The sequence below is a fragment of the Amblyomma maculatum genome, chromosome 1 (assembly GCF_055883805.1).
Source record: "Amblyomma maculatum isolate TAMU_Amacu chromosome 1, ASM5588380v1, whole genome shotgun sequence".
Taxonomy (NCBI): domain Eukaryota; kingdom Metazoa; phylum Arthropoda; class Arachnida; order Ixodida; family Ixodidae; genus Amblyomma; species Amblyomma maculatum.
Window position 1 is genome coordinate 397,715,073 of NC_139344.1, and position 27,563 is coordinate 397,742,635.

General features: G+C 46.5%; 2 protein-coding genes and 1 pseudogene across 5 annotated transcripts in view; 1 reads left to right on the forward strand and 2 right to left on the reverse strand.

Moving 5' to 3' along the window:
* Positions 1-1,267: 1,267 nt before the first annotated feature.
* Positions 1,268-27,563, reverse strand: part of LOC146208663 (uncharacterized) — a 72,335-nt gene continuing 46,039 nt past the window's right edge. For all 4 annotated transcript variants that reach the window (XM_084595842.1, XM_084595849.1, XM_084595834.1 and 1 more), the window contains one exon: positions 1,268-5,644. In XM_084595842.1, the coding sequence (XP_084451968.1) occupies positions 5,023-5,604 (582 nt within the window). In that variant the 5' untranslated portion in view covers positions 5,605-5,644 and the 3' untranslated portion in view covers positions 1,268-5,022. The remainder of the gene's footprint in view (positions 5,645-27,563) is intronic.
* Positions 8,190-9,250, reverse strand: LOC146208664 (uncharacterized). The gene has a single exon (XM_084587307.1). It carries the CDS (start codon positions 9,156-9,158, stop codon positions 8,298-8,300), a length of 861 nt encoding a protein of 286 aa, XP_084443433.1. The 5' UTR covers positions 9,159-9,250; the 3' UTR covers positions 8,190-8,297.
* LOC146208665 (uncharacterized) lies at positions 13,609-17,958 on the forward strand (annotated as a pseudogene).

A 27,563-nucleotide genomic window follows, 5' to 3' on the forward strand; every position in this document is an offset into this window, starting at 1 on the left:
CACAGACACAATAGCCGAACTTCCCACGAAACCCCCAAACAAAACAAACAAAAACATTCAAATGTAACAAGTGACGACACACAATGTACACACGAATGTAAAGAAATATCTTTACCCAGATTAACGAGACGTTTTTATTAACGGGTCTGCGATTTCTTTTTCCTGAAAGAAATGCCGCAAACTGAGACCGGACGATGTCTGCACCTTCATTGTCGAGCACAGCTCCAGTTCGCTCCATGTAATAAATCTAGATGGCAGCGTGAAGCTGGCTACAGGCTATACAAAACTAAGCAGCAAAAAAAAAAAAAAAAAAAAAAAGGATAATACATGCCTAAATAGCAAAAATAAAGCAAAGGGTTACAAGATTCGCGAAATTAAAAAAAAAATCATAATAGTAAAATAAAGCGAATGGTTATAAGATTAGCGCGAGCTATGAAGCAAAGGCGATCTTCGCGTGCTTGCCAATAAAAGCTGGCAACGCCACTGCCAAGTATTCGAGACAGAAAAGTGAATTCAACACCACGATCCTTTTCCGTGATCACATGAACATGCCTGTCAAGGCATAAGCGGTGGCAATGAAAGCAGCCATGTTGGCTCGATCTTTAGTACAGCTTTAGCAGGTGTGTATATGCTCTTTCTCCAAAGTTAACGTGTAGCTGCCAGAGTTTCAGTTTATAGTAAGCAAGAACTCGTCCAACTTCGACTTCAGAGCCAGTGCTCATGTGAAATCTGCCATTTCATAGCCCTGAACGAATACGAAATAACTGAGTAATTTTTCATAGTGTAACAGTTGCACGACACTTGTAGTTGAGGGGTCCACGTGCAGAAATTTTGAGTGTGGTATCAAACATATTAAAGTAAACTGTGAAGTCTGTGCCCTGAACTGCGGAAGAAAAATGCAAATGCGCAGAAGCCAGCTTTTATGGTAAAGCAGCAGAGATCTATCACTACTTTCTACGCATGCATGCAACAAAACGTAAGCAACACTACGGCAAAATTTATAGGAATACAAGAAAAAAAAATACGCGTGCAGTGCGAAGCATCTTTGCTCTTTTTTATGGCTAAAACTGTTCAACGACTCGCTTAGACAACGCGTGCGTATATCACGACGTTAAGATAGCGCTAGTATTCAAATTTATAGCTCACGACGCAAAAGCCAAACGTCGTGAGTGCGGTGAGACTTATTGAAATCACGGTTTTATCGCTTATAACAGCCGATAATGAGCTAACTGCTCACGAAATTCGAAACAGAGCTAATTTCGCACTGTTTTCTTCCTTTTTTTTTTTTTTTTTTTCGTACATGACGCGACCGCAGATACGGTAAAGCAATATAAGTAAGTTTAGATATGCAATATTGTATTGTGGCCTTAAGAATGAATTGAACGATACCAGGATTAAGTTGACACTTTTGGGTTTAATAACGAACTAACTGATGAGACTAGCTACCTTTGCTTTGTGCCGTAGCCATAGCAAGGACAACATTACCTGTTAAAGTGGTAAGAAATGAGCTCGAAGTAGAAGCTTTTTTGAAGTCACTGCCATCATTAAGCTTAAAGCGTGCAAACAATAAAAATACTGCACGTTGCCTTTCGCCCCAATCCACAGAACAAACCCTACGGTGATCTCGTGTTTTGCGACCACAGCCTAGTTATATATTTATTTATAAGGAAACAATGCAGGGTTAACAAAGATGCTTCGCATAACTCAGATATGTGCACACATATTCTTGGTACAAATGTGCCTTGCGCGAGAAGCATCAAGGGCACGCGAAAAAAAAAAAAAAAAAAAAAACTACGGTGGTAATAAAACGAGGTTACCTATAGCCACCGTTTTTTAAGGAATTTCGTACACTTCCGACATCAGCTGTCGGCTTAACTACACTAAAAAACATAATCAGAAAATCTATATACATAATCAGAACATCGTATAACCAGCGTATGGAAAACGATTCTGACATTTATGGGATCCTTGCAGGATGAAATGATCTCAACGATCAAGCATTATATAGGGTAAAAAAATCTCACGCAATTCACTTAAGACATGACAATTAACGTTCTACATGCAAACAAGACCACACAAAAACACACCGGGAAACACGCGCCAAACACGTGGCCACGGGATATAAGTGAAATTTCTTCATTTACTAGCTTTCTTAGGGTGGCTCTTCATTAATAAAAAAAAAAAAAAAAACTAGCGCATATAACACAGACACAGATATAGGAGAAGAGGGGTCTTCTCTTATAACTTTGTCTGTGCTATATGCGCTAGTCTCTTTATCAATGGTGACACACCAACTGGCCCAGCTTTCTGCTTTGACAACGGTTGCTCCTTGGAAGCTTAACGGTGGGCAGACAACTCCTGTTGTCATTAAAATATCTCTCTCTCTCTCTTAACAGTCGGAAACAGTTATTGTGCATGATAAATATCGCATTGAGTTTAATCAGCTGCTGTGGTTGGCGCATGTATCGTACAAACAGACACTGCACAAGGACAGCGCACACACACATGTATTTTATATACATACATCTCCGTGTATTCTTGCCATCGTGCCGGGTAACCGGGCGCACGAAAAAAAAAAAAAGCAAAAGAAAGGTGAGCTAAAAAACAATTTTTACATACTGGGGACCTTTGCGAGATTGTAGATCACACAGTGATCTATCTCAACGATTAAAGTATACAAGGTAAAAACCTCACACGCAATTCACTTAGCACAGGACAATTAAGGCTCTACATGCAAAACAAAAACACACAAAAACGCACCAGGAAATAAAGTTGAGTGGCCTCCACGACAAGCACGTGGCAACGGGATTTAAGGGAAACTTCTGCATTCGCTAGCTTTCTTACGGTTACTCCTTGAAAGCTTAACAGTGGGAAACAGGTATGGCGCATGGTAAACGTCGCATTGAGTTTAATCAGTTGCTGTGGTTGACGCATGTATCGTACAAATAGACACTGCACAAAGACAGCACACACATGTATTTCATATATATACAGTCTCTCGTATGCTCTTCCCATCGTGCCGGGTAACCGGGCGCACGAAAAAAAAAAAAAGGAAAAAGAAAGATGAGCAAGTTAGACGATCATGGAAAACGATTCTGACATACTGTGGACCTTCGCGAGATTGCAGTTCGCATGATCTCAACGATTAAGTTACGAGGTAAGGCATCCCACACAAATTCATTTAGTATAGGACAACTAGCGTTCTACATGTGAAACAAGAACACACAACGCACCTAGAAGCAAAACTGAGTGGCCTCCACGCCAAGCACGTAGCAACGGGATTTAAGGGAAACTTCTCCATTTATTAGCTTCCTTATGGTTGCTTCCAGTGGGAAACAGGTATGGCGCATGATATATGTCGCAATGAGTTTAATCCGATGCTGTGGCTGGCGCATGTATCGTACAGACACTGCATAAGGACAGCACACACACAAACACATGTATTTCATATATATACACTCTCTCGTATGTTCTACCCATCATGTCGGGTTAACGGGCGCACGAGAAAAAAAGGAAAAAGAAAGATAGACAAGTTAGACGATCGTGTAACAGGCGTATGGAAAACGATCCTGACATATTGAAGACCTTTGCGAGATTGCAGATTACATGACCTCAACGATTAAAGTATACAGGGTAAAAAATCTAACACGCAATTCACTTAGCACAGGACAACTAACGACATGAAAAACAAGAACACACAACGCACCTGGAAGCAAAATTGAGTGGCCTCCACGCCAAGCAAGTGGCAACGGGATTTAAAGGAAACTTCTCCATTTACTAGCTTTCTTACCGCTGCTCATCAAAATATTAACAGTGGGAAATCGGTATGGCGCATGCATTGAGTTTAATCAGCTGCTGTGGTTGGCGCATGTATCGTACAAACAGACACTTCATAAGGACAGCACACACATGTATTTAATATATACATATTTTGCGTTTGATGTGTATCCCTGTGCCGGCTATCCGGACGCACGAAAAAAAAAAAGTAAAATAGAGATAAGCAAGCAAGTCGAAAGGCGTAGGCGGAAATAGTTGCAAAGAGTAAAGAGGAAACGAACATGCACAAATAATGGCGTAATGTGCTGCAAAAGTGACCGGAAGAGCCGCAAGGAAACGTAACGCGCTCTAGATTATAAATATCGGGGGTTGCTGGCGGGGCAGATCGCGTCATTGCGCTGAACAGTGTGACTACAATAGATGTGATAAACAATACTCTCGATGGGTTTTCACATCGCACTGTCGAGAACCCTGTCATGCTAGATTTGGAGCATTTTCTAACCATATCGATCGGCAAAAATACCAAGGTTGATTTACACTGATCTCTCTCAGGCACAATGCGGTTAATCAGGTTCGAAAGCTCGGGTGATATGGAGCACTAATTATGTTGGTGATACGCGTCTGGTGACAGCAACGTTATTATTACAGTTCCAATGAAAAGAAAATTAATGTAGTTTCATGGACGTCCGTCACTCTGGCAGTAGTTCGGCATCAAATGTTCGCGCACCTCAATCGGTAGTCAGGAGACACACGGCGATAGTACATGATTAACGAGTATAGCACCATATGTAAGATTCCTGTAGTACAGCATCACTATTTCAGGCGGACTCAGTGCTGGGATCAAGGGCTATTCTTGCCGATGAACAGCTGAGGGCAGCGGTTTTACAGGAAAAAGCAGCAAAGCTTTGAAGCTGCCAAGGATCCAACACGGCCGGGTGACATAACCGTCCGAGTACTTTTGCAGCAAACAGCGTCTTAGAAGGCTATATATCTTATGGTCAAAAAGTTGGGCATGTTGGTAAATATTCATAGTGGAAACTAAAGCGCAAAAAAGACGAGCACACTAAAGGAAGAAAGGACAAGAAAGGACCCCCACCCCCCTCTTCTATGATGGCCAAATCAGGCCTTCACTCCAGCTCCTACCTGGGCGAATCGGCATCTTCTCAAGGTCGTCGCGCACAAACCTGAACAGCCTCTTCATCCGCACCCGCTGTCATGTCCCCACTAGTCTTTTGTTCGATCAATTCACTCTTCCACATCAGCGTCCGCGTCGTGAACAGCAGCGCGGGCTCCGAAACCGGCACCTACGCTGCCACTGGAAGACTCCGGTGGACCTCCGTGGAAACCCTCGTTTACGTGGCTCACGGCGTCGTGCTCCTCAGGCGGCTTCCACGACGAAGACGTGGCCGCGGCGGTCTCAGAATGGTGGTCCTGCGAAGCTGTCGACGACGCCGGCGGAGCGCCATACGGCTTGGTCAGACTCACGGGTGTGGCGTAGTCCGGCTCCTTATCCGCCGTCAGCGGCATGCAGCTCAGATCTTCGTGGTGGTCGGCGCCGGGACTTCCGGGCACCTTGATTTCCGGCACATCCAGGTCGTGGTTGTCCAGACACTGCGTGGTCGAACCGGACCCACCAGGCCCATCATCGTCGCAGTCCTTGTAGTTGAGCACCGGGTAGAGGCGGCCGTGCTTAATGGTGGAGTTGGCGTTGATCATACCGTAGTCCTTGGGGTCGGAACAGAAGCGCTTGAACGCCACGTACAGCCCGATGAGCGTGATGCTGATGGCGACGAATAGTACAATGCCCAGGATTATCCCGAAAATCATGGCAGCTGCTGCGGATGTGGTCAACGGGAAGAATGCGAATCTGCACAGAAAAACAAAAAATGACGGCACAACCTGTTACAAAACTGCATTCGATGCGTTTATAACGGACCCTGAATAGCTTCTCTAGCTCGCCGAGTTGTCCCATAAAAACAAGCATTGCGCGGTTCTCAACTGAACAACGTTGAGAGCCTTTTTAAGCATAAACAAATGGTTGGAAAAATAAGGACTTCCTCATCTACGCATGTCGCATAGTCCTGCAGCCGGACTATGGAAGGGTGCAGCGCCGCCATGCAGGAAATATAGCAGGTGCTGATAATGGGAACCTGCGTAATTAGGTTGCAGCTGATTAGGAATCGAGATTCAGGTTGGCCTACTAGGCTAACGAGGCTCTAAGCACGCTTGTGTTTGAAGACCACAGATCGAGGGTTGTAGACCTACGACGGCGTGAGAAAGCTGTGAAGTGATGGCGCCTGAGTGGGGTTGTCACGTTAAGTGAGTCGTTGCGGTATTGAAACGAGCAATACTTCTGGAAGCACGAGATCCCAACATCATATATTACAGCGCACGGCTCACACAACGGGGCTAAAAACAAATTAGTACGACGATTAACCTTCGCCTTAAGAGAATTGACTCTGCATGCGTGCGATCGTTCTACTATTCTAGCTACGACTATGACTCATCACTTTTAGCCCGACGGACTACGGCACTGGACAACATTTTTGTGCCTATGCAACCAATGCTACAAGAGAGTTCATCACGGTGTTATTTTTTATTTATTTATTACATTACCCTCAGGGTCTGCGGGCATTACAAAAAAAAAAAAAAGGGGGGGGGGGATTATAATAAAAACAGATTGAAACAATGTGCACGAATGAAAAATACAATGAAAGAACACAAGTCAAGCGGTGAAATGCATGCCACAATCAGGAAAAAAAAATTACTACACAGCCACGTAATAAGGAAGAAAGGAACACTGGAAAAGAAACACTGGAAAATACGCTGCCACGTCTCCTGAATTCCCTTCATTTCAATAATATCCCACTAGAATATACCACATACAAAAAACTGCTTGAATATTTTCTACTGAACGACACTCCATTATGAAAGTAAAAATTCTACATGGTGATTTTATTTTGCATGTGAATAATTATGTACGTGGTTTTATTTTTGTTTTTGTGACGAATACTTGTCATTGCTTATGTATTTTTCTGTGAGACATGTATTGTCGTTTTCTAAATATGATGTACTACTTTTGCTGCCAAAGTAAACGGCTGGGTGCCTGTGGCCTTGTCAAGCTGCCCAAGAGGCAGCTTTTATTGTAGGCATCTTGCCACCATGTGCTTTGTGGTGGTGAAATAAAAGTTATTATTATTATAGTTATTATAATGGTTATAAATGGGGCAGACTTAAATGACAGTGTGCCTTCGATTGATGTGATGGAGTGCGGAAGGTGGTTCCGCTCTGCACTCGTCTTGGGCAGACAGGCATACCTGCCAGGCGTATCTGGCCTGAGTTACGGTTTCAGCTTCAGCTTCAGCTCCGCTTTGAAATTACAGTTTTAGAGCCGCCGACAAAACACAAATGTGCTTTACATCATTGAAGTCCCAAGTGAAAGCAAACTCGCGGTTAACGATTACCCTGCACTACGTGCATTGTAGGAACAAACGTCCTACAAGTCCAGTGGGGCCAGGACCTCGTCAGGAGACTAATTACCTCCTTTTGTCCTGCCCCACGGGCAGTACCATGTATTGCCCACACAATCACTAAATAAATAAATAAATAAATAAATAAATAAATAAATAAATAAATAAGTAAATAAATAAATAAATAAATAAATAAATAAATAAATAAATAAATAAATAAATAAATAAATAAATAAATAACCGGCGGATAGACGCAGCAAAAACAGCCGAAGTGCGCTTTGTGGTGTTCCAGACAGATTTTATTATGTACTGCCCTAACCCTCCACTGGGTTGTATTGTAGTTATATAATCTTGATGTAATAATAAGGGGAATATTTCCGTAGTGGTATTACATTCTGGAGCACAATCCGCGCTATATTTAATGGGACTAATTCTTTTGTGCAGTGATCTGATTCGTTTCGGTTCTGTAGTTTTAGCTGAACAACTACCAAAAGTTGTGCGAGAGTAGACTTTTCAACTTTTTGTTGTTGTTTAGTTATGGCGGTCTACTACGACGCGACGACTCACCACCAATTTTTCTTTTTTCTTTTTCTTTTCTTTTTAACTTTTACACCCATTACTCTTCCCATACATTATCGACCGACTACAAGCATCCATATTTCCTGCCACGTTCCGATGACTCCCGACAACTCTCGAAAACACCCGAGCCGAAATTGGGGCGCGGCGATGACTTTTTGTGCACAATTCGCATAAATTCAAGTGTGATTACCAAGCACGCTTATATATTATGTCGACAGCATATAAACAGCGCAACTGCAGAGAGCAAAGCCGCGTGCCGAAAATAAAAAGCAGCGCTAACTGAGAAAGAGGTAAAAGGAGAAAGAGTAAGCGGCATGCAAACACACCGCGCAAAGCAAACATTCCAGCGTGCACAAAGCCTCGTTAAGGTTAGCGACTTTTGTTTTATAAGGTTGGCAGATGTTCAAAAGGCAAGTGCGAGTTCTCATTGACCCATTACCATTTGGCGTCGATACGTCTACGGTCGGCACTTCATGGGATTTCCTTTAAGAAGGCATTGTTCACTCGTCCTCTGGTCGTCGCCTGCACCGACACGTCCGCCACAATGCCGGCGTCGTTACTTTCGTCTTCGGCCGTGACGTCACCGGCTCCCGGAAGCACCACCCCGTCGTCAACACTGTCTCCCCTCCAAAGCGGCTTGGTGTCCACGCGGGGCGCATTGTCCTTGAACAACCTGACCGGCATCTGCAGTAGCTTTGGCCTCGACACCAGCACGCCGTCCCTGTCGTCGTGGTTCCCGTCCACCGCGAAAGGATCCGGCGTCCTGGTGATCTGAGAGGAGACGCCGCTGTCTCCGCCAGCCGACCTCTCCGGTCGATCCCGACTGCGTACGAAGAATGGGTTGCCCACGTCTTCCTCTTCATCTTCTTCGCGGACGCTGGGCATCGGCGCTGGCAGCGTGGGAGGAGGCTGTCCTGGAGGGGGCACGGGTCCGTGGACGTCGCACATGTCTACGTGGTAGACGCCTGGGTCCTGCTTGCACGGCTCGTTGCACTGTGGGCAGGGCGGACACTGGCTACGGATCTTGTTCTGGAAGTGGGCGCGGCGCTTGGCCCGCTTGGAGGCCGTTATGCAGACGGACACGGACAGAACGATAATGACCCCCACGGAGATGACAGCCAATGCACCGAGAAAGATGGCCATGCCTGGACCGGCGTCACCCAGGAAGCCACTTCCGCCTTCGTCGGGACTCATGCTTTTCTCGGTCGCTGCCGACGCGCTGCTGTTGGCAGCCGATCCGGCGAGAGTCGTTGAGCTCGGCGTAGTCGTTACGTTGGCCTCGGTCCGGTCTGGTGGGACCGTGAGCGGTTCGGTGGTTGCGTTAGCAGCCATTATACACAATGCCTCGTGAGCGATCGAAGGTTAGTAGGTCAAGCTGGCATAAGCCAAGAGTTGAGCAACAGGAAGGCGTTGAGAGAACAACAGGAGAGATGCATGCTGAAAAGACAGAGGAAGAAAGAGAGAGAGAGAAACATTGCAAATGCAAAGGTGTTGAAAGCACTTAGCCAGGAAAGAATAGAACAGAGTGTGTGAATATTTAGCAGTCAATAGCTGATTTAATCTTATGATGACCAGCTGCCCTTCAGTTCACCGTGCTCAATTGCCCACAAGATCACATTACTTGCCGCTGATGCTACATATGACAAGCAATGCGAGCACAGCCAACCTTAATTAAAAGCAGCTCAGACATATATTACTGCCCTTGTATGGCGCTTGCAACTGCCTTTGACACTGTTTCAAAACGGGAAGGTACTACAACGCCACCGCACACTTGCAAAAGATGCCCCCAACGCACTACGCCTCTGAAAGCGCATGCCGAACCCGTCTCTGTTTGTGACACTTGTCTGGTAAGTTGGTAAGCTGCATCGTAATACGTGCTCCTCTCCACAACGTGCACATTCCGTAATAACTGAGGGCGGCATAATTGCGCGTATCTTGACCAGACGTCTGTTCCATATTTTCAAGTCCATGCCACCAGAGTTTTGTCGGCAGGATTACGTTCGAACAAAACGCGTGATAAGAAAACGAATGACTGCACTAGACAGAGGATGAAAAAATGTCGGTGAGGAAAAAATTTGGTGCATAAAAGTTATTTGTTTACTAATTGGAGCCAATTAAGGCAATCAGATTTCGGGTATGTCGTTTCACCTGAAGTTTGTCGGCAGGAGTACGTTCGCACGAAATGAGTGATAAGAAAACGAATGGTTGCGCTAGAGGATGAAAAAAATCTTGCTGGGGAGGAAATTTGCTGCATGCTGAGTAATTAGTTAATTAAAGCCAATCAAGTCAATCGGCGTCGGGTATGTTTTCAAAGTCGTATCACCAGAAGTTTGCAGCAGGGTTACGCTCGAATGAAACTCCACTACATTAATCAGATGTCGAAATAGACAAGGGGGTAATGTTGACGTCACGGCGAGTCACGTGGTACCCAAATTCCATGAGATGTTACGTCATAGTGTGACATCACAAACCAGAAGCCTCGTCCTCTTCCGTCTCTCTTCTTTCTTCCGCAAATAATGCTTACTCATTCTCCCAATGCGGGTGCCGCAGTGATCTCAAAAGTTTTTTTTTTTTTAACTAAATGAGCCGTCCGCTAACCACGCTTTAGCAAGCAACAGCGCATCACGTCGCGACATTACAATTGAACTCCACAGGAAAACCTTTAGAGTACATAACGCGACGATAATAACCAAGCACACGTAACATGCGCCGCTGTACAAGCTCAAGCGGAACACGTCGCTCAGCTACGTCATAGTTTGGTTTTCGAGGGGCCGACATTGCAACAGCGGCAGCTCGCTCTATGCTGCACTTCCATCGTATACGCGATTACACACGGCTGCTTTCGAACCGAACACATCGTTTCGCTGGAAACAGCACGCGCAGGCAGCAGCCAGAGCCCGCGGGTGCGACAGTCGACAATGGGGGCTTGCGGTCACGCACTCGCATCTCCATGAATAGCTACGCAGCGGCCCAGCCCACAAGAGGGCACCAAGGTCAGTCGTCACCGGGTTGAAGCCCCGCCTCACCCTCCTATCCAACTGCCACCTACATTACTTTCTTTTCGTTTACCTGCCAGCGGCAGTGCACAGACAGACTCACTCACCGAGAACAAGGGCGAAGCAGGGTCCAGCAATTAGCGATATTGGAACAAAAGAACAGAAGGGGGAGACAGCAGTCAGCGCGGCCACGCGTTTTTTTTTTTTTTTTTTTTCCATTCCGCAGCGGCGCACCACCGGCATGGCCTGTTCATCTACGCGCGTAATGATCGCGCCAACGATGGCTGCTCCTCTTGCAAGCGCACCAACTCGTGCGGGCTGTGACGCTTCGCCGCGCAAGACAGACCTCTACGCGCGTGCTACATGATTCTCCCCGATAGTCGACCCTTCTCTCCTCCGCACACATGATGGGCCGATAGGTTTACATCTCCGCGTCTCGCTTTTTAGGCCCTTCACCGCGCGAGTGCTGAAGCTGGACACGTTTGGCCTTCCTCCTCTCGGAAAGTGCTGATCAATGTAACGGGGTCATGGATGCGTGGCAGAGGCGGTCACACCGCACTGACCATCGCAGTCGCCGACGCAGCGAGCGGCCGCCCCGTCGACTCACCACTTTTCTCTGGCCTTCGCGAACTCGCCCCCAAACCCACGAACTAGAGCCTTAATTCGAGACTCTACCCGTGACCCGTCTTGCTGGTCCGCAGCCCTGCTTCCCCTCCTTATTCTGCCCCTGCATCAGTGTCGTCCCACACACAAAAAAGAAATAACCCATCCGTAATGAGAAACGGCGAACGCATCGACGCAACGCTTGAAAGCGCACACCGTAGCGGGTAGACAGAAAAGACAGTTTTAACGTTTCGCCGGTTTTTGCTCGTATTGCTCTTTTTTGACAACGTTAATCCACTTCGCACTTTGCCGCATCAGATGAGCGAGGTTGCGCGTCCACCAGTATGAGGTGCACAAACGTTAACTGCTCGTTCATTTGCGTTAATTTCCTGGTGAGGAAGTATAGGCTTGTATGCTGTGCTCGTAAGGTTCATGTGACCAGACAGAATTCGAGCACTGTGTGTAGTGAACTCAATCATTAAGATAGGCAAGCCTGGAGCCCAAGCCATTGAACTGTCAATCCGTCGAACTATTGGACGCTCTTAATACTAATAGAAAGAACTAGAGCTTCAGATCTGACATCAGATCACCAGGAACGAATTGGTGTCGCACACCATAGTTCAGCCCCCTCGCAGGCAGCGCAGGCTTTGAGCACACCTGCACTCGCGTTTCCTATCGAAAACACAAGTACATATAAAGCCTTTAACATGCAAAGCCATTTGTGGCCGAGCAGAAGGCGGTCCGACAGGAAGGTTATGACGGTAATATGACTGAAATCCGAGTGAAACGGTGTAACCTCGTTGCTATTTGGCGATACATATACTGGCTGCACGAGTTTGCGAGTCGCGTGCTTCGAATAAAAAAAAATATTATTGTAGTTCTGCCTTGAGATCCAATCGCGTGATACTATCAACAGATGGTATACGTATGCCCCCTCCTTCCATCCTTGACATGGGCTTGAAGCTATCAGTTTCTTCCGCTATGCTTGCGGCTAAGGTCTATGGGCGGTCCGGCCTGTCAATAGCGTCGTTGTCCGTGAACCCTGAACAGAACCAACACAGGCGACAGAGGAAGCAACAAGGAGCACGCAGTGGAAGAGGATGTGGTGTCTGCGGCGGCGCGCTGCGCCGTTTTCATCGGATCGAGTTTTTCATCGGATCGAGTTTTCATCGGATCGAGTTTTCATCGCATCGAGGTTTTCATTGGATCGAATTTTCATCGCATCGAGGTTTTCATCGGATCGAGTTTTCATCGCATCGAGGTTTTCATCGCATCGAGGTTTTCATCGGATCGAGTTTTCATCGCATCGAAGTTTTCATCTCATCGAGGTTTTCATCGCATCGAGCCAAACGAGCCTATCGCCTTGGTGCCAGCGCCGCGTCGACGACCACCTTTCGCCATGTGTTAACTGTTGCCTTTTTTAAGCGTGAGCGAGTCAGTCGACTTGCTCAAACCTCCCAGGCGCTGGGAGATACGAGCATATATCGACGACTTCAGCGCGATGCTGCTCTCTTGGCGGACACTCGCAAAAAGCGACGGTTTTCAATATGATGTTCGTTCGTGTTCTCCTCCATGTTGTGCTGTCTGTATGCGCAAACGTTTGATGACATAAGAAGACTAGCGTCTTGCAAGGTTTTGCAGTTGACAGTACACGCTTGTACGGCGTGCTTCAGCGACAGTTCCGACGTCACTAATACTCGATGCTCTGACGTTGCCTGAATAAGTGTTCCTCGATGGCGTTATTCTTAGGACAACATTCGCAAAGTATCACAGGTGTGAGTTGCACTACTAACGGGATACTTACGATATAATACGCGTTAGAAGACCATTTTAGTACCCTGTGGAGTGCGCCCCACAAGCCATGTGTGACCAAGGGACTGAGAACTCTACTAGATCGAATTCGCGCGGGCTCTGCTCGTACTCCTGCCTGGATGCATAATAAGACGGGCATGTCATCGTCTCCGCTATGTTCTGTATGTGGTGTGTGCGGGGATATAGAACATTATATTATGTTCTGTCCAAAGTACAACGCGGAAAGGTGTGTGATGCTCGCTTCCTTTTCATAGTGCATTTCAGGACATTGTCTACCCGAGCGGAAACCAGACATGCAGAAGGGAGGCTTCGCGCCTTCTTTTACAATTTCTGCAGAATGCTGATTTTGACTGCAGATGGTGATAAGTGGAATGGACTATGTTCTAATGTGAGTGAATGTGTGCGTAAATGGTGACTTCTCGAGTGGACTATGTTATAGTGGGAGTGAATTTGTGTATAGATGTGGCAGCTGGAATGGACTATGTATTATTGCAGGTGAATGTGTGCATAGATGGTGACTTCTGGAGTGGACTATGTTTTACTGTGAGTGAATGTATGCATAGATGGTGACTGCTGGGATAGAATATACTGTGCGCATATAGTGGGGCAGATTTCACGGATATTAGGACTTTTGTTCGGCAGCACGCCAGCGATGACCCGTGCTTACGTTCCGCACTTCTTCCTGGTGCAGTTTCTTGGACTCTGGAGCCTTCCAGCCATCATGTCCCGTACCCAGCACCTGTCGCTTGGCTAAACCCAGGCGCCGTCCCTTCGATTTCCTGGCATCTTTCGGTGGATCCCTTCTCATCGCCGATACACCCGTTCGACAGCGCATCCCGGACAACGCACCCCGCACCTGTTTTTCGACCATATCTGCAAGCACCGTGCCTTAATACAACGGATCGAGTCCCGGAACCGCCCCTGGACTTTCTGCGCATGCGTGGAATCGGGTTGAAAAGCCAGGCTTGAGCAGCGCGCCCTTTAGTGGGCTCGGCAGCACGCCAGCGATGACCCGTGCTTACGTTCCGCACTTCTTCCTGGTGCAGGTAATGAATTCTTATTGCATTTATGCTAAGCCAACTAGCCACCGTGCCCTCTTAGTGCTGCCGAGCCCACGCCGTTTTTGCTATATTGGATGTGACTGTGCTCATATGTTGTTAAAACTTCTCATGCTATCTGGGGATGTTGAATCCAATCCCGGCCCTGGCACTGAACAGATACTTAGTGTTCTGAAAGAGCTGCAATCCGGGCAGACCGTAATACAAGAGCAGCTAAAGTGTATAGAGCTGAAACCGGCTGATCATGATAAAACATTTGGCGAAATTAAAACAAGGCTGGAAAAAATTGAGACCGCCTGTGCTTGTATCGATGACATGCAGACCGAAATAAAAAGCCTGCATGAGACAACCAGTGAACACACTGCTCAGATAAAAGTACTGTCTGCCCAGATCATTGATGCAGAAAACCGATCCAGAAGAAACAACCTTGTTTTCTATGGCATTGAGGATAAAGAAAACGAAACATGGCTCGAATCAGAAAGTATCATTATTGCTCACTGTGATCAGTACTTAGGCTTTCACCTTGAACCGCGTGACATTGAGCGTGCGCATCGTATTGGGGCTTTCCAGGCTGAGAAATGCAGACCTATTATTGTGAAGTTTGCTCACTTTAAGGCCAAAGAGCAAGTACTATCTTCAGCCAGGAAATTTAAGGATACAGGTTATGCTGTTTCACAAGATGTCGCCCCAAGCACGCGCCTAGCTCAGAAACGCCTTATCGGGTTTGGAAAGGCCAGAAATCTCCGGTACAAACTGCGGCTTGACAAACTTGTTGCAAATGGAAAGACCTACCGCTTTGACCAAACTTCAAATCAAGTCGTTGAGGAATGCTCGTAGCCATCACAAACTCAACGTCAAAAACCGAATTCACATAAACGTCACCTTCTATCATTTTTGCTAGCTAACATTCGAAGTGCAATTCCAAAGCGCGATTCCTTGTGCAGTATGTTAGGCTCATCTTCATGTGATGTCTTGCTACTAACTGAAACCTGGCTTAACATATCTATTTATGATGCCGAGATTCTTCCTTTCCTTTCAGATTTTGACATATTCCGAAAAGATAGGCCTGATAATTCCCGGGGCGGGGGTGTACTTATCGCTACTAACAAGAGTCTGAATTGTTCACTTATCAACATCTCATCCCAACTGGAAATGATCTGGCTTCGCTGCATTTCTTCGCACCCGCACACACTCATAGGTATTTGCTATCGGCCCCCTAACGCTGACAGTTGTTTCACGCCTTTACCTCATGAAACCTTAACAACATTAACACAAACGTATCCAAATAGTCCTGTCCTTCTCTTTGGTGACTTTAATTTTCCTTCCATAAATTGGTCTAACCCTGCCTCCTCATTATCTAAAAGCAACGCTGCCAGCGATTTCTTGAACACGTGTATAACATTTGGCCTAACGCAACTTGTAACTGAACCCACACGCGTTACCGATAGCTCGTCCAACATTCTAGATCTTGTATTAACAACTCACCCGGATAACTTTTCTGCTATCACCCTGCTGCGTGGTCTGAGTGATCATTTAGCTGTACACACTTCCTTTCATTGCAACATACAAAAGAAACAAAAAGACACTTACTTTATATGATAGAGGGGACTATGCCAGCATGAACAGAGCATTATCTATTTCGTCACTTTCGCCGCTAACGTTCCTCTGAATTCTGTCGAGACAAACTGGCTACTTTTCAAAGCAGAGATGCATCGGGTTATGCATCTTTACATTTCCACAATTACAATAGCAGAAAAAGTAACATCACCATGGTTTACCGCATCCCTCAAACGTCTAAACAACAAGAAAAAACGCCTTTTCCGTTCAGCTAAACGATCTAACACCCCAAACGGATGGCAGAAATATTACGCAGTCCTAAAAGAATACGACAAGTCAACTGCTCAAGCTAAACGTCAGCTTTTTCTACCACTTTACCCTCTATGTTGCAAAATAACCCTAAACTAAACGCTTTTGGAAGACCATTAACCCTAATCAAATTACTCAGATTTCACTTGTTAACAGCTCTGAGCTTCCTATACCTGAGAACGAGGTCGCAGATATTTTGAATAAAACATTTCAGTCTTCACTAACGAACCGCATGACACTTTTCCAGATACGCCATACCTTACGCACCCACTGATGCAAAACGTCACATTTCATCCCATGGGCATTGTTAAAGTCATTGAATCCTTGAAGAACTCGTCATCTACTGGTATAGACGGTATTAACGCCAAAGTTTTAAAAAATACTAAACATCCATGTAGCCTGTTTTTGTCACTCATCTTTCAGGATTCACTCGAAACCGGTTCAATCCCACGTGACTGGCAGGTGGGCAAGGTCATCCCAGTCTTCAAGAAAGGAAGCCGTTCATCACCGAGTAACTACCGCCCGATTTCAATAACAAGCGTTTCTTGTAAAATAATGGAACATATTTTATATTCTGATTGCCAAATTTTTAACGTCAGTAAATTTCTTTAATCCTAATCAGCATGGTTTCCGCAAAAATCATTCTTGTGACACTCAGCTTGCTCTTTTCCTGCACGACCTACATTTAAACCTGGACAGCAACATCCCGACTGACGCGGTATTTTTAGATTTTGAAAAAGCGTTTGATAAGGTTCCCCATTGTCGTCTTTTGTTGAAATTATCACGTCTTAACATTCATCCGTGCGTTCTGAGCTGGATTCGAGGATTTTTGGCTAACCGTCAACAGTTCGTGTATGCTAACTCACATTCTTCCTCCTTAACCCCAGTGCTTTCAGGCGTACCGCAAGGTACGGTGCTTGGGCCTCTTCTTTTTTTGATATACATTAATGACCTGCCCAACAATATTTCTTCTCATATTCGCCTCTTCGCTGATGACTGCGTCGTTTACCGAGCAATAACAAGTTCCGCTGACTCTCTCGTTACAAAGGGATCTTTCTCGCATACAGGACTGGTGTAACAATTGGCTCATGTCTTTAAATGTATCTAAAACTGTCCACTTGCCCATTCACCGCCGTAGTAACTACATTGCTCCCGATTACTGCATCAATAACATCCAGATTGCAAAAACTGAATCAGTGAAATACCTCGGTGTACATATTTCATGTGACCTAACATGGATACAGCATACACCAGATAATAAATTCTGCTAACCGCGCTCTAGGTTATATACGACGTAACCTTTCTATCGCTTCTCCCCCTATTAAACAACTTGCTTTCCAAACGTTTGTGCGTCCTAAACTAGAGTATGCTAATGCTATTTTTGACCCATACCAAAATAACCTTACTAATGCCCTCGAATCAGTTCAGAACAGAGCAACAAGATTCATTTTGTCAAATTATTCCTACTATTCGAGTATTTCAGCACTAAAAGCACAATTAAACTTACCCTCCCTAGCCTCACGGCGTAGAATCGCGCGTCTTAACCTTTTTCATAAATTTTTTTTATTATTTGCCATCTGATAACACGTACATAAAGAGAGCCCACCGTATCTCCCGCTCCAGCCACATTAATGCAGTGTATCCCCCTCAAGCTCACTACTTTTCAGCAGTCTTTTTTCTTGCGCACCGCACAGGACTGGAATGGCCTGCCCACCGAAGTCGCTACAGTCATCGACCCCAAAATATTCAAACGGCTCATTGAAAACATCTCATATTGATCATCGACCCCAAAATTTTCAAGCGCATCATCGATAACATCTCATTAAGATTTTTGTTATACTTATATGCCCTGTAACGCCTACTCCCTCATGTAATGTCTTATCAGAGACCTTTGAGGAATAAATAAATAAATAAACACATAAGGGACGCTACGGTGGAGCAATTGCCGGCACAATAAGCAAGGCTAATCCCACCTAGAGCATACAACAACTCAACTTTACGAGATCTAACTGCACAAAACATTACAGGAGTTGGAAATTCGAAAAGTATGATTCGCAAGCCACATTTTTGTCGTCTAGGCATGGCTCTTCATGGAGGTCAAGCTCCTGTGGAACCGGCTTCAGCGCCCAGATGCCGCGAGTCACGCACAATTGTGAGGCACTTGATCATGGGCGCTTTGGTTCGATGATGCAATGAAGGACGTAAGACTAGTGGGCTAGTTGAGAATGCGTCGCTCCATCAGTGAATTAACCGCCGTGGTGGCGCAGTGGTTAGGACGCTGGACTGCTGTAACCAAGGGTGCGGGATCAAATCCCGGAAGCAGCGGCGGCTGCTTTGCGATGGAGGCTAAAAGCAAGGCGTCCGTAAGCTGTGCGATGTCAGTGCACGTTTAAGAACCCCAGGTGGTCGAAATTTCCGGAATCCTTCACCACGGCGCGTCTGTTACAGCCTGAGACATTTTGGGACGTTAAACCCCATAAACCAAACATCTATTGAATTCAGCGGAAAATTGCAAGCGCAGAACTAAAGTCAGCGCTCTGCGTCCACTAATCTCCCCTCGTTTGCTTATTTATTTGCAAATACTGCAGGCAGCATCGCTGCCCAAGAAGAAGAGAGAAAAAAAAATTGCATACTTTGCAATAAGAGCTTAGCAAACATATTTTCATCGCTCCATTCAACAATAAATGCAGGCAAACACTTCCAGTGATGTGTTGTGAGGGAAAAATAAGAATTCTTGAAAAGTTCGGTCCTGGCAAAATATGGCGTGAGGGGAAGCTAAAATATAGGTGTTGCGTGACAAACCAGATTTGCTGTACAGAATATGAAAGAACTTCGGTCTAGGGGACTGACGACTTACTTAAGTGGTTCCAGGTTCAGCTGATTTAGGCTGTTTTGTGACCGAATATGTTGCACGATAATCAGACGACATAAATCTAGCAGAAAGACGTTGATGCGCTCAACTTTAGCAATGTCCTTATTACAGTACGGGTTCCATACTATTTAGGCAGAGTAGAGAGTGGTATTCTTCATGCTTGACGCCGGGAGTTGCACCTTCTAACTTTAGACGAAGACAACAAACTTTTTTATAAATGCCTTCGTACCAATGTTAATATGGGTGTTCAATTCCTAAAGTCTGAACAGCCGAAACAAAAGTGATAAAATAGTTCTTTATGTGATAATTTTAACTCAGTGGCGTTTTCTTTGTTGTTATCGACGTAGATGAGGCATCTCGAAAAATAATCTTTATACGCTCTCCTCACACCAGTCCGCAAGTTTACAAACGTTTTCGTTCAACACGGTTTGTTGCGAAGCAATGCCTTTAACACTGCACAAGACACAATGGTCGGCAAACAATATCACGATCTCACACTTGCACCGACGTTTTCGGCAATGTTATCAATATAAATTAAAAATAATAAAGCACCTAGCACAGATCCCCGAGACACTCATGTCAACACATAAGTAAAAACAATTGGATGCTATTGGTTAAATATGCCTGTAACCAGCATGCCTAATTGTAATTCCCGCTTGTTTCATTTCTTAAAGCGAAATGCGTATCACGCAGTGCTGGTAGTTATCGAGCCAAAATACGGGTCTTATCAGCGGCGACATTTTTTTTTTTTTTTTTTTTTACTCACGAAAGATACATAGCAAATTGAAACCTCGAACTTGAAGCCACTGACAGGCCATCGACTTTACCATGACTAACGAAACCCACTGCCGGTGACGCCCGATACTTCCAAGAGCACCCGCAGTGTACTACCACGGCATTGACCACACCCGAAGACATTGTCACTAGACAGCGCGCCCTCAACTTTTTTCGAGCGAGTTTATTCGTCATCGACGACACTCTGGGTTGCACTACCAACGCGCTGTTTTGAAGACCGCGCCACAAAGGCATCGACGCTTTCCAAGAATACGCCAGAAAGACGCCGACGCTTTCCAGCATTCCGCCAGAAAGGAGGCGCCGCCTTCCATCATTCTGCCCGAAAGGCGTCGACGCCCCGCCGAGAACGCGTGCGCGGGCAGTCCGTGAACATTAGGAAGGACGCGAACGCCAGCGACAACTAACGACAACAGCTCCCTCCCGTCATGCTCCCGGCAGAGATATGTTGCTCTCCGAGATTGCGCGCGCCATCGGGTCAAGGCGAGCGCGCACCCTAGTCAACGAAGCCTACGGAGTGGCGGAGTGGCGGAGGGGAGTCCGCAACGCAGCCACGATTCTTCTCCCGCCGCCGGCAACCGTCGGGTTCGCCGCCACGGCCGCCACCGAGCTTCGCGGTCAACAACTGCGGTGCGAGCAGTGGCCGCGCGCACACAGGCGCGTACGCCGTTCATAGACACCCCTCTCTATGCATGGGGCAACGTCCGTTCTCGGCGGTCCAAACAAGTTCTGCCGGCCCGCTGGCCGAATGCACCGCCGTCGCCGACGCCGTGTGCGGCGCACCCCCTGGTCTTCCTTTTCTTTTCAAAAAGCTCCAGCTCGTGTCTCAGGGTTGCGTACTGCAACTGGTGCATACCCCTTTCGTGCTGCCTTCCGGCGTAGGCCCCTTCCCCGCCAGTTTTCATAATGATTACGCGCCGCGTCGGATGGCAATTATCAGTAGGCCCTGCTCGTGAATGCGGCCGGCCGCTTCTCTGGCGTGCTGTGGGCGATCGCACGACTGCGTTTTGCTGTTCCTGCCATTTCGCAAGAAACAAAGGCATGAGACGCGTGTCCCAGAATGGGGCTATATTTGTCCTATACAAACGATATGCACGACCACCTGAAAGAGGTTTTTGGATGTTCCCGCTGGCCATATACAAATGCGCTATTATAAGCAACATCAGGAAGTCGTGGCTGCTCTCGGTAAGCACGAAGATTCAAGCAGAGAAACTTGTGGAACGACGGGAATTTTCACGAAATGCATAGAGTAGCGGATACGCCCGAAAAGGAGGTGGCACAACTCCCTTTACACTGGCAGCATGATGAGCGCACCGATGCAGTGACTAATTCATTATTTCAATTCAATCCAATTTATGTGCCATCATGGTACAAATGCTGGAGATTTATATTGCTTGCGCTTGCAGTGTAAGAGCACAGAACGATAAACTCAGCAAAGCGTTAAAATCTTGCATAAAATCCACTCTAAGACTCACACATGCAATCGCATTCAGGTGCGCGGTATCGTCCAGGTTGCGTTCAGTGAGCTACTCTTCCTCATTCTCCTAACTTTAGCGTTACCGTGGGGCCCATTAAAGGACTATAGACGCCTAACTTTTGGGTTCGTATTTTATTTTATCATTTGCAATGATGCCTAGGACATTACTGTACACGGATCACCACGTCACATTCGCCTACGACTGCTGAACAATTTATAATCGAATTTCCTTTCTCGTATGTTTACGGTTTCGGTTTAAACAGCCCATCGATGACTGTGACGTCACAGTCAAGTCTAGGTCACGCGAGGGATGAAAATACAGCGATATAATCATTGCTGTGTCATATGAAATTTACTACAGTGATGAAGCCAGCCTGCCTCAAGAACAGGAAGCACTACGAGTAAAGAATGAGCGATTATATCACTGTTTTTTTTTTTTTTTTTTTTTTTTTTTTGTGCCGCGCATTAAGACATGATTGTAAAGTCACAGCCATCTCTCGGCTGTCGAAACCGAAATTGGTGAGAAAAGAAAATTTATTTATAAATTATTTGGCGGTCGTAGGCGAAAACTGCAAGCGGATCGATATACGCGGATGACTTACGCTTCATTAACAAGAAGAAAAACGCCACCAAAATTTGGTGTCTATACTCCTCTAAGAACGGTCATTACTGTCAGCGCTTCGGGGAAACTTGCAATTCCCACTCCAGCCAAAGCTGCAATTTCCGGATAGTGACTAAAACGTGATATCCCAACGGAATCCTTTGTGGGACTGCGGGACAGAACTACGCCACTAGCTTTGAGTGCCATGAAACGGACAACGGTGCAGTTACACATTCTTCCATACTGACTGAATACGATATAAAGAACTATCCAACAAACCGGTCAAAATATATTTATCTTTGGTTAATACTGATCCTTGGTGTTCTGCGTGTTCTTACACGAGCTGGTGTGCAGTTCGACAAAACTCATTTTGTTGGGGGAAAAAAGTTTTTTGAAAAACTGTAGCAGTATTGAGCCTTTCGCCCCAAGTTAACTGCCTGATAACATTCTTTGAATCAATTTTCAATTGGAATGCATGTTATATTACAGGTTGAAAAGTATTCAGCGTGGACACGCATCTTGTTTCAAATTTTACGAAGTTATTCGCACAAATGTGTTCCCACGAAGCCATGAAATCGCAGACTGCTTTTAAATGTGATGCCAATAAACTTCTGTAGTCACTCCCGGAGCAATTTTAAAAGATTGCTGCTTGCATCCCATGCACACCAGCCACACAGAGAGCCTGCAGGAAGCCGTCACGCGAAGCCTAGTCAGCAAGCAAAAGACATCAGGGGTCGCCCCCACCGCGGTGATGCAGTCAGTGGTTAGGGTGCTCGACTTCTTTGCTCAAGGATACGAGATCGAATCCTGGCCACGGTGGCCGCTTTCCGATAGAAGCAAAAAGTATGCTGTGCGATGTCAGAGCCCGTCAAAGAGCCCCAGGCGGTCGAAACTACGGCATCTCTCATAGCCTGAGTCGCTTAGGGACATTAAACCCCGCAAACCGAACCATCACTGTAGATCTATGTCGCAAACGGCGAGGCCACTATCTCTCTCTCTCTCTCTCGCACGCGGACACACACACACACACACACACACACACACACACACACACACACACACACACACACACACACACACACACACACACACACACACACACACACACACACACACACACACACACACACACACACACACACACACACACACACACACACACACACACACACACGCGCGCGCGCGCGCGCGAATTATGATAAGACGCCACCTAACAAAAACAATGCAGACAAACAGTACAACAAAGACCCAAATGATCGGAGCAATAAGCGACTTTCTTTTTGGTTAATTTGCTCTGATTTGCTGGATTTCCTACGTTGTGTCTGATTCGACTGAGGGATGACGCTGTAGAAATTCCGTAAAAGCACCGGTCTTATCTGGTGTATTTCCAGTCAGTCACCTTTTTAGAGCTGAGAAAAAGAAAAAGAGAGCACAATGATATTGTGTTATAGCAGTTTCTACAGCGATATCGTCTTGTCCCCATGGCATTCCTTTTAGGATCTCAGAACCGACCCAAACATTTCACCCCAGAAGAGTCAAGCACCAGGCTGTGGGAAATCATGTATCCATTGAAAGACCGGTTGGTACCCGGCGGCACCGGGGATCGAACCTGGTAGCTCCAGAATACGAGGCGGATGCTGCAGCACAAAGCCACCGCTTCGGTAAAAAGGGTTATATATGTAGTGTTGTTCGTTTTCGGGTAAAACTCGATTTCACTCGGTTTCTGCACCCCAAAAATGTTTTTCCCGGTTTCTGGAACAACTGTGCCCACGAAACTTTTTGAAAGCTCAGCCCCAAAGCAGAAGCCATTCGAACGATGCTTTCTGATAAAGAGGTTTTTTTAGCGAAGGCAGTCTTGATGAGAGATGCACTCGATCCACTTGTAGATGTCCAAAAAACGCTTGAAAGCGGAAAACTTCTGATGTCAAGCTTCGATCACCTCGTAAACGTCAAGCTATTGATAACTGTCAACGAGTTTTCCACAATGCATGATCGGTAAAAGCGATCGAGCAAAAGGCGTTCTGTATGTTACTTAAGAACAGTACCACATTAGTAAAACTTGTTGTGAAGAGTTTTGCGCGAAAATATCCACAAAATGGGGCTGCACTCTGAAACGGAATGTCTCAGACAACGAAAAAAACAGTTGACGATGTGCAAACTGGGTGCCTTTTACTCGATCCATTCCAGAAGCAGCTGCTGATTTAGACTGATGAATACCGACCTCTCTTTATTTCAGTGAAGGGTGACGTAGCTCGCTTCGAGGGGAGTTTAAACAGTACTTTTTGGATGCAAGCCCCACAAATGGAAGTGTTGAACTGATGGCCTATTACAAAGACGTGCTACTTTAGCAAATGCAGCGTTGACATTATTGTGTCGAGCTAATGGAAGCTGTGACGTGGAGCGAACGTTCTTTCAGCTAAAATACCTCCAGAGATCAGACAGGTCTCGGATGGAAACAGAAATGTTGCGCCTGCAGATGATTATGTATAATAAGGGCGTGTAAAACGTCGATGACTAGCTCACGTGATTAAAAAGTTTCTTGAACAAAAACTGACCGTTGCATCCCACGAAGAGTAATAATTACGACCGAGGCACCGAATTATGAAATACTTTCTTGACAGCAACCCGGAACATAACCCTAATCGTTAACCACCGGTTAGGAGAAATCGAATATGCTATTAGTTTGTTAATTTAACCCGACAAAACCCGAATTTCGGAGTGTTTCCACGAAAAACCCGATTTCTCCTCTATTCATCATCATCATCATCAGCCTGACTATACCCACTGCAGGGCGAAGGCCACTCCCATATTTCTCCAATTAACCCAGTTCGGTGCTAGCTGCATCCACTTGACCCCTGCGAACTTCTTAACCTCATCCGCCCACCTAACTTTCTGCCGCCCCCTGCTACGCTTTCCTTCCCTTGGAATCTAGTTTGTTACCCTAAGCGACCATCGGTTATCCTCTCTTCGCCCTACATGTCCTGCCCATGCCCATTTATTCTTCTTAATTTCCACTAGAATGTCGTAACCTGAGTTATTTCTCTGACCCACTCTGCACGCTTCCTATCTCTTAATGTTACCCCTACCATTTTTCGTTCCATAGCCCTCTGGGTTGTCCTCAACTTAAGTAGAACTTTCTTGGTTAGCCCCCACGTTTCAGCCCCATAGGTGAGTACAGGTAAGATGCAACTGTTGTATACTTTCCTCTTTAGCGATACCGGTCTCCTCTCCCGATCTCCTCTATTATCAAGTCGAAAAATAACGTCCGATATTTACCCCTCGAATTTGAAAAAAATATAAAACCCGAAAACAAATAACCCTATGTGGCCTCCTGCTGCACAAGGCGGGCTGCTTGTGGTTGTCCGACGGCGAAATGAATCGGACCAATCGCTGTACCGAAACAGAGGGGCTCGCTGAGACTTTTTCTACTCGCATTAGACCAGCTACGGATACAATGAACGACGGACATAAAATGTTTTTATGCAATTGCCATCAGAGGGTACACATGCGAATTCAGCTCTCCTCCTCGCTTTCTGCCCCGCTGGGGTGTCGCAGTGGTTACGGCGCTCGACTACTGTTCCCAAGGGTGAGGGATCGAATCCTGGCCTCGGCGGCCGCGTTTCGATGGAGGCGAAAAGCAAGGCGCCCGTGTGCTGTGCGAATTCAGTGCACGTTAAAGAACCCAGGGGGTCGAAATTTCCGCAGTCCTCCAATACGGCGTGTCTCATAGCCTGAGTCGCTTTGGGACGTTAAACCCCACAAACCAAACCAAACCAAACCTCCTCGCTTTGCTTGTTTGAGCACGCGCGCCCGAATGTGATGCCCGTATGACATGGCTGAAGCAACCAAATGGAGTACAGTACTTGAGACTAGACTGTACATAAAGTCGCAATAATTGCCCTTTGACCCCAGAGGTCAAAACTGCGCAAACACGCGATAGCAAGCACATAAAAGACAGTGAAAAAATGGGGACAAAGGAACACAAAACGATCGTACAGCGCACGTCATTTTGTTCTGTGTTCTTTTGTCCCCGTTTTTCGATCTGGTCTGTTTTTATGCCCTGGCTCAAACGCCTATTTTGAACGAGAGAGCAAGAGAGAAGAGAACAACAGAAGTAGGGTGCTTGGAAGGTTAGTCGCCTACCCGAAACCCGCCAGGCATTGTGCCGAGTTCTCGGGCTCGATCCCGACCTCGGCGGCTGCGGTCGATGGAGACGAAACGCAGAGGCGTCCGTGTGCTGTGCGATGTCAGCTCAGTTAAGATCCCCAGGTGGTCGAAATTACACCGTAGCTCTCCACTACGGCTCCCCTTTCTCTCTTTCCACTTTCACTCCCACCTTCCCCCTTCCCTTACGGCGCGGTTCAGGTGTCTACAGAGCAAGTGTGACAGATACTGCGCCTTTCCCTTCATGTGAACCAATTATTGTTATTATGCGTGCTCTGTCATATACGAAGCAAACGAAACTGCGCTGCTCACGGGAAAGCGGGAACAGCGTGAGACAGGTAGGCGCCCACAGCGCGCACGAAATATGTTATGAAAACAATTTTGGACAAATGTGGCAGATAGACAATTGGGGGGTCACTTAAGCTCGGCCTTTAACGGCATGATACGGAAGTGTTAAAAGACACCTTTAACATACCGTGTATACGTTATCTTTACCGGAGGATTCTGAGCCTGCCCATCGCCAGTGCGCACGGGCTGATGTGTGCGGACGTGACAGGCGCGCCCGGAGTTGATGGGCAGCTGGCGCCTTCGAGACGACCTGCCGTGCTTCAGGACCAATCAGCGCTTGCGTTATTGGTGGACTCGCGGTACTGCGGTAGCGTAGCGTAGGATCAAATACGTCATACGGTATCCTAAAGGTGCCTAACGGCTTCTGTACACGACTCGCTTTGAGGATTCTTTTTCGCATACTGCACTTGCAGTTTGCTATAAGCCTATACTCGATCACTAATCAGCTCGCCGCGGTGGCTCAGTAGTTAGGGCGCTCGATCCTCGACTGCACGACCCAAAGACGCCGATTCGAACCCGGCCTCGGCGGCCACTTTTCGACGGAGGCGAAAAGCAAGGCGCCCGTGTGCTGTGCGATGTCAGTGCACGTTAAAGAACCTCAGGTGGTCGAAATTTCCGGAGCCCCCCACTACGGCGTCTCTCATAGCCTGGGTCGCTTTGGGATGTTAACCCCACAAACTAAGCAAACCAAACCAATCTAATCCCTTAATGCGCACCTTTCTGATCTCACACCTACTCATTAGCATACAGTCATAAAACTACCACAAACACAACCTGAAATAAATAAAAAGCCCCGCTTACACAAAGCCGTACCAAAGGGCTTGCGTGGCCTGTAGATGTCGGGCGTATGAATCGAGATCCAATGCCCCGGAGCCGAAACTGGGCGCGAGGACATACCGTGGCGGCACCTCTCGGAAGAGCCCGCATAACGAAGTAAGTGGAATAACGCACGTTGAACTGCTGCTCTGGGATGCTTTCCTAGGCATTTCAGTTGCGCGTTAGCATCACGTTCATTAATTTATTTAATATACACCTCCCTCTGGGCCTCTATAAGCTTATTTTGAAGTATGAGACTCATTCATTCAGCAAAAAACCACTTCCCCAAATCAAGAGTTATCGTAGTCGGCGAGCTTTACTGCTACGACGAC

Bases quoted from the DNA above. Each gene is read 5' to 3' on its own strand.
- LOC146208664 (XM_084587307.1), bottom strand. From the start codon at position 9,158: ATGGCTGCTAACGCAACCACCGAACCGCTCACGGTCCCACCAGACCGG.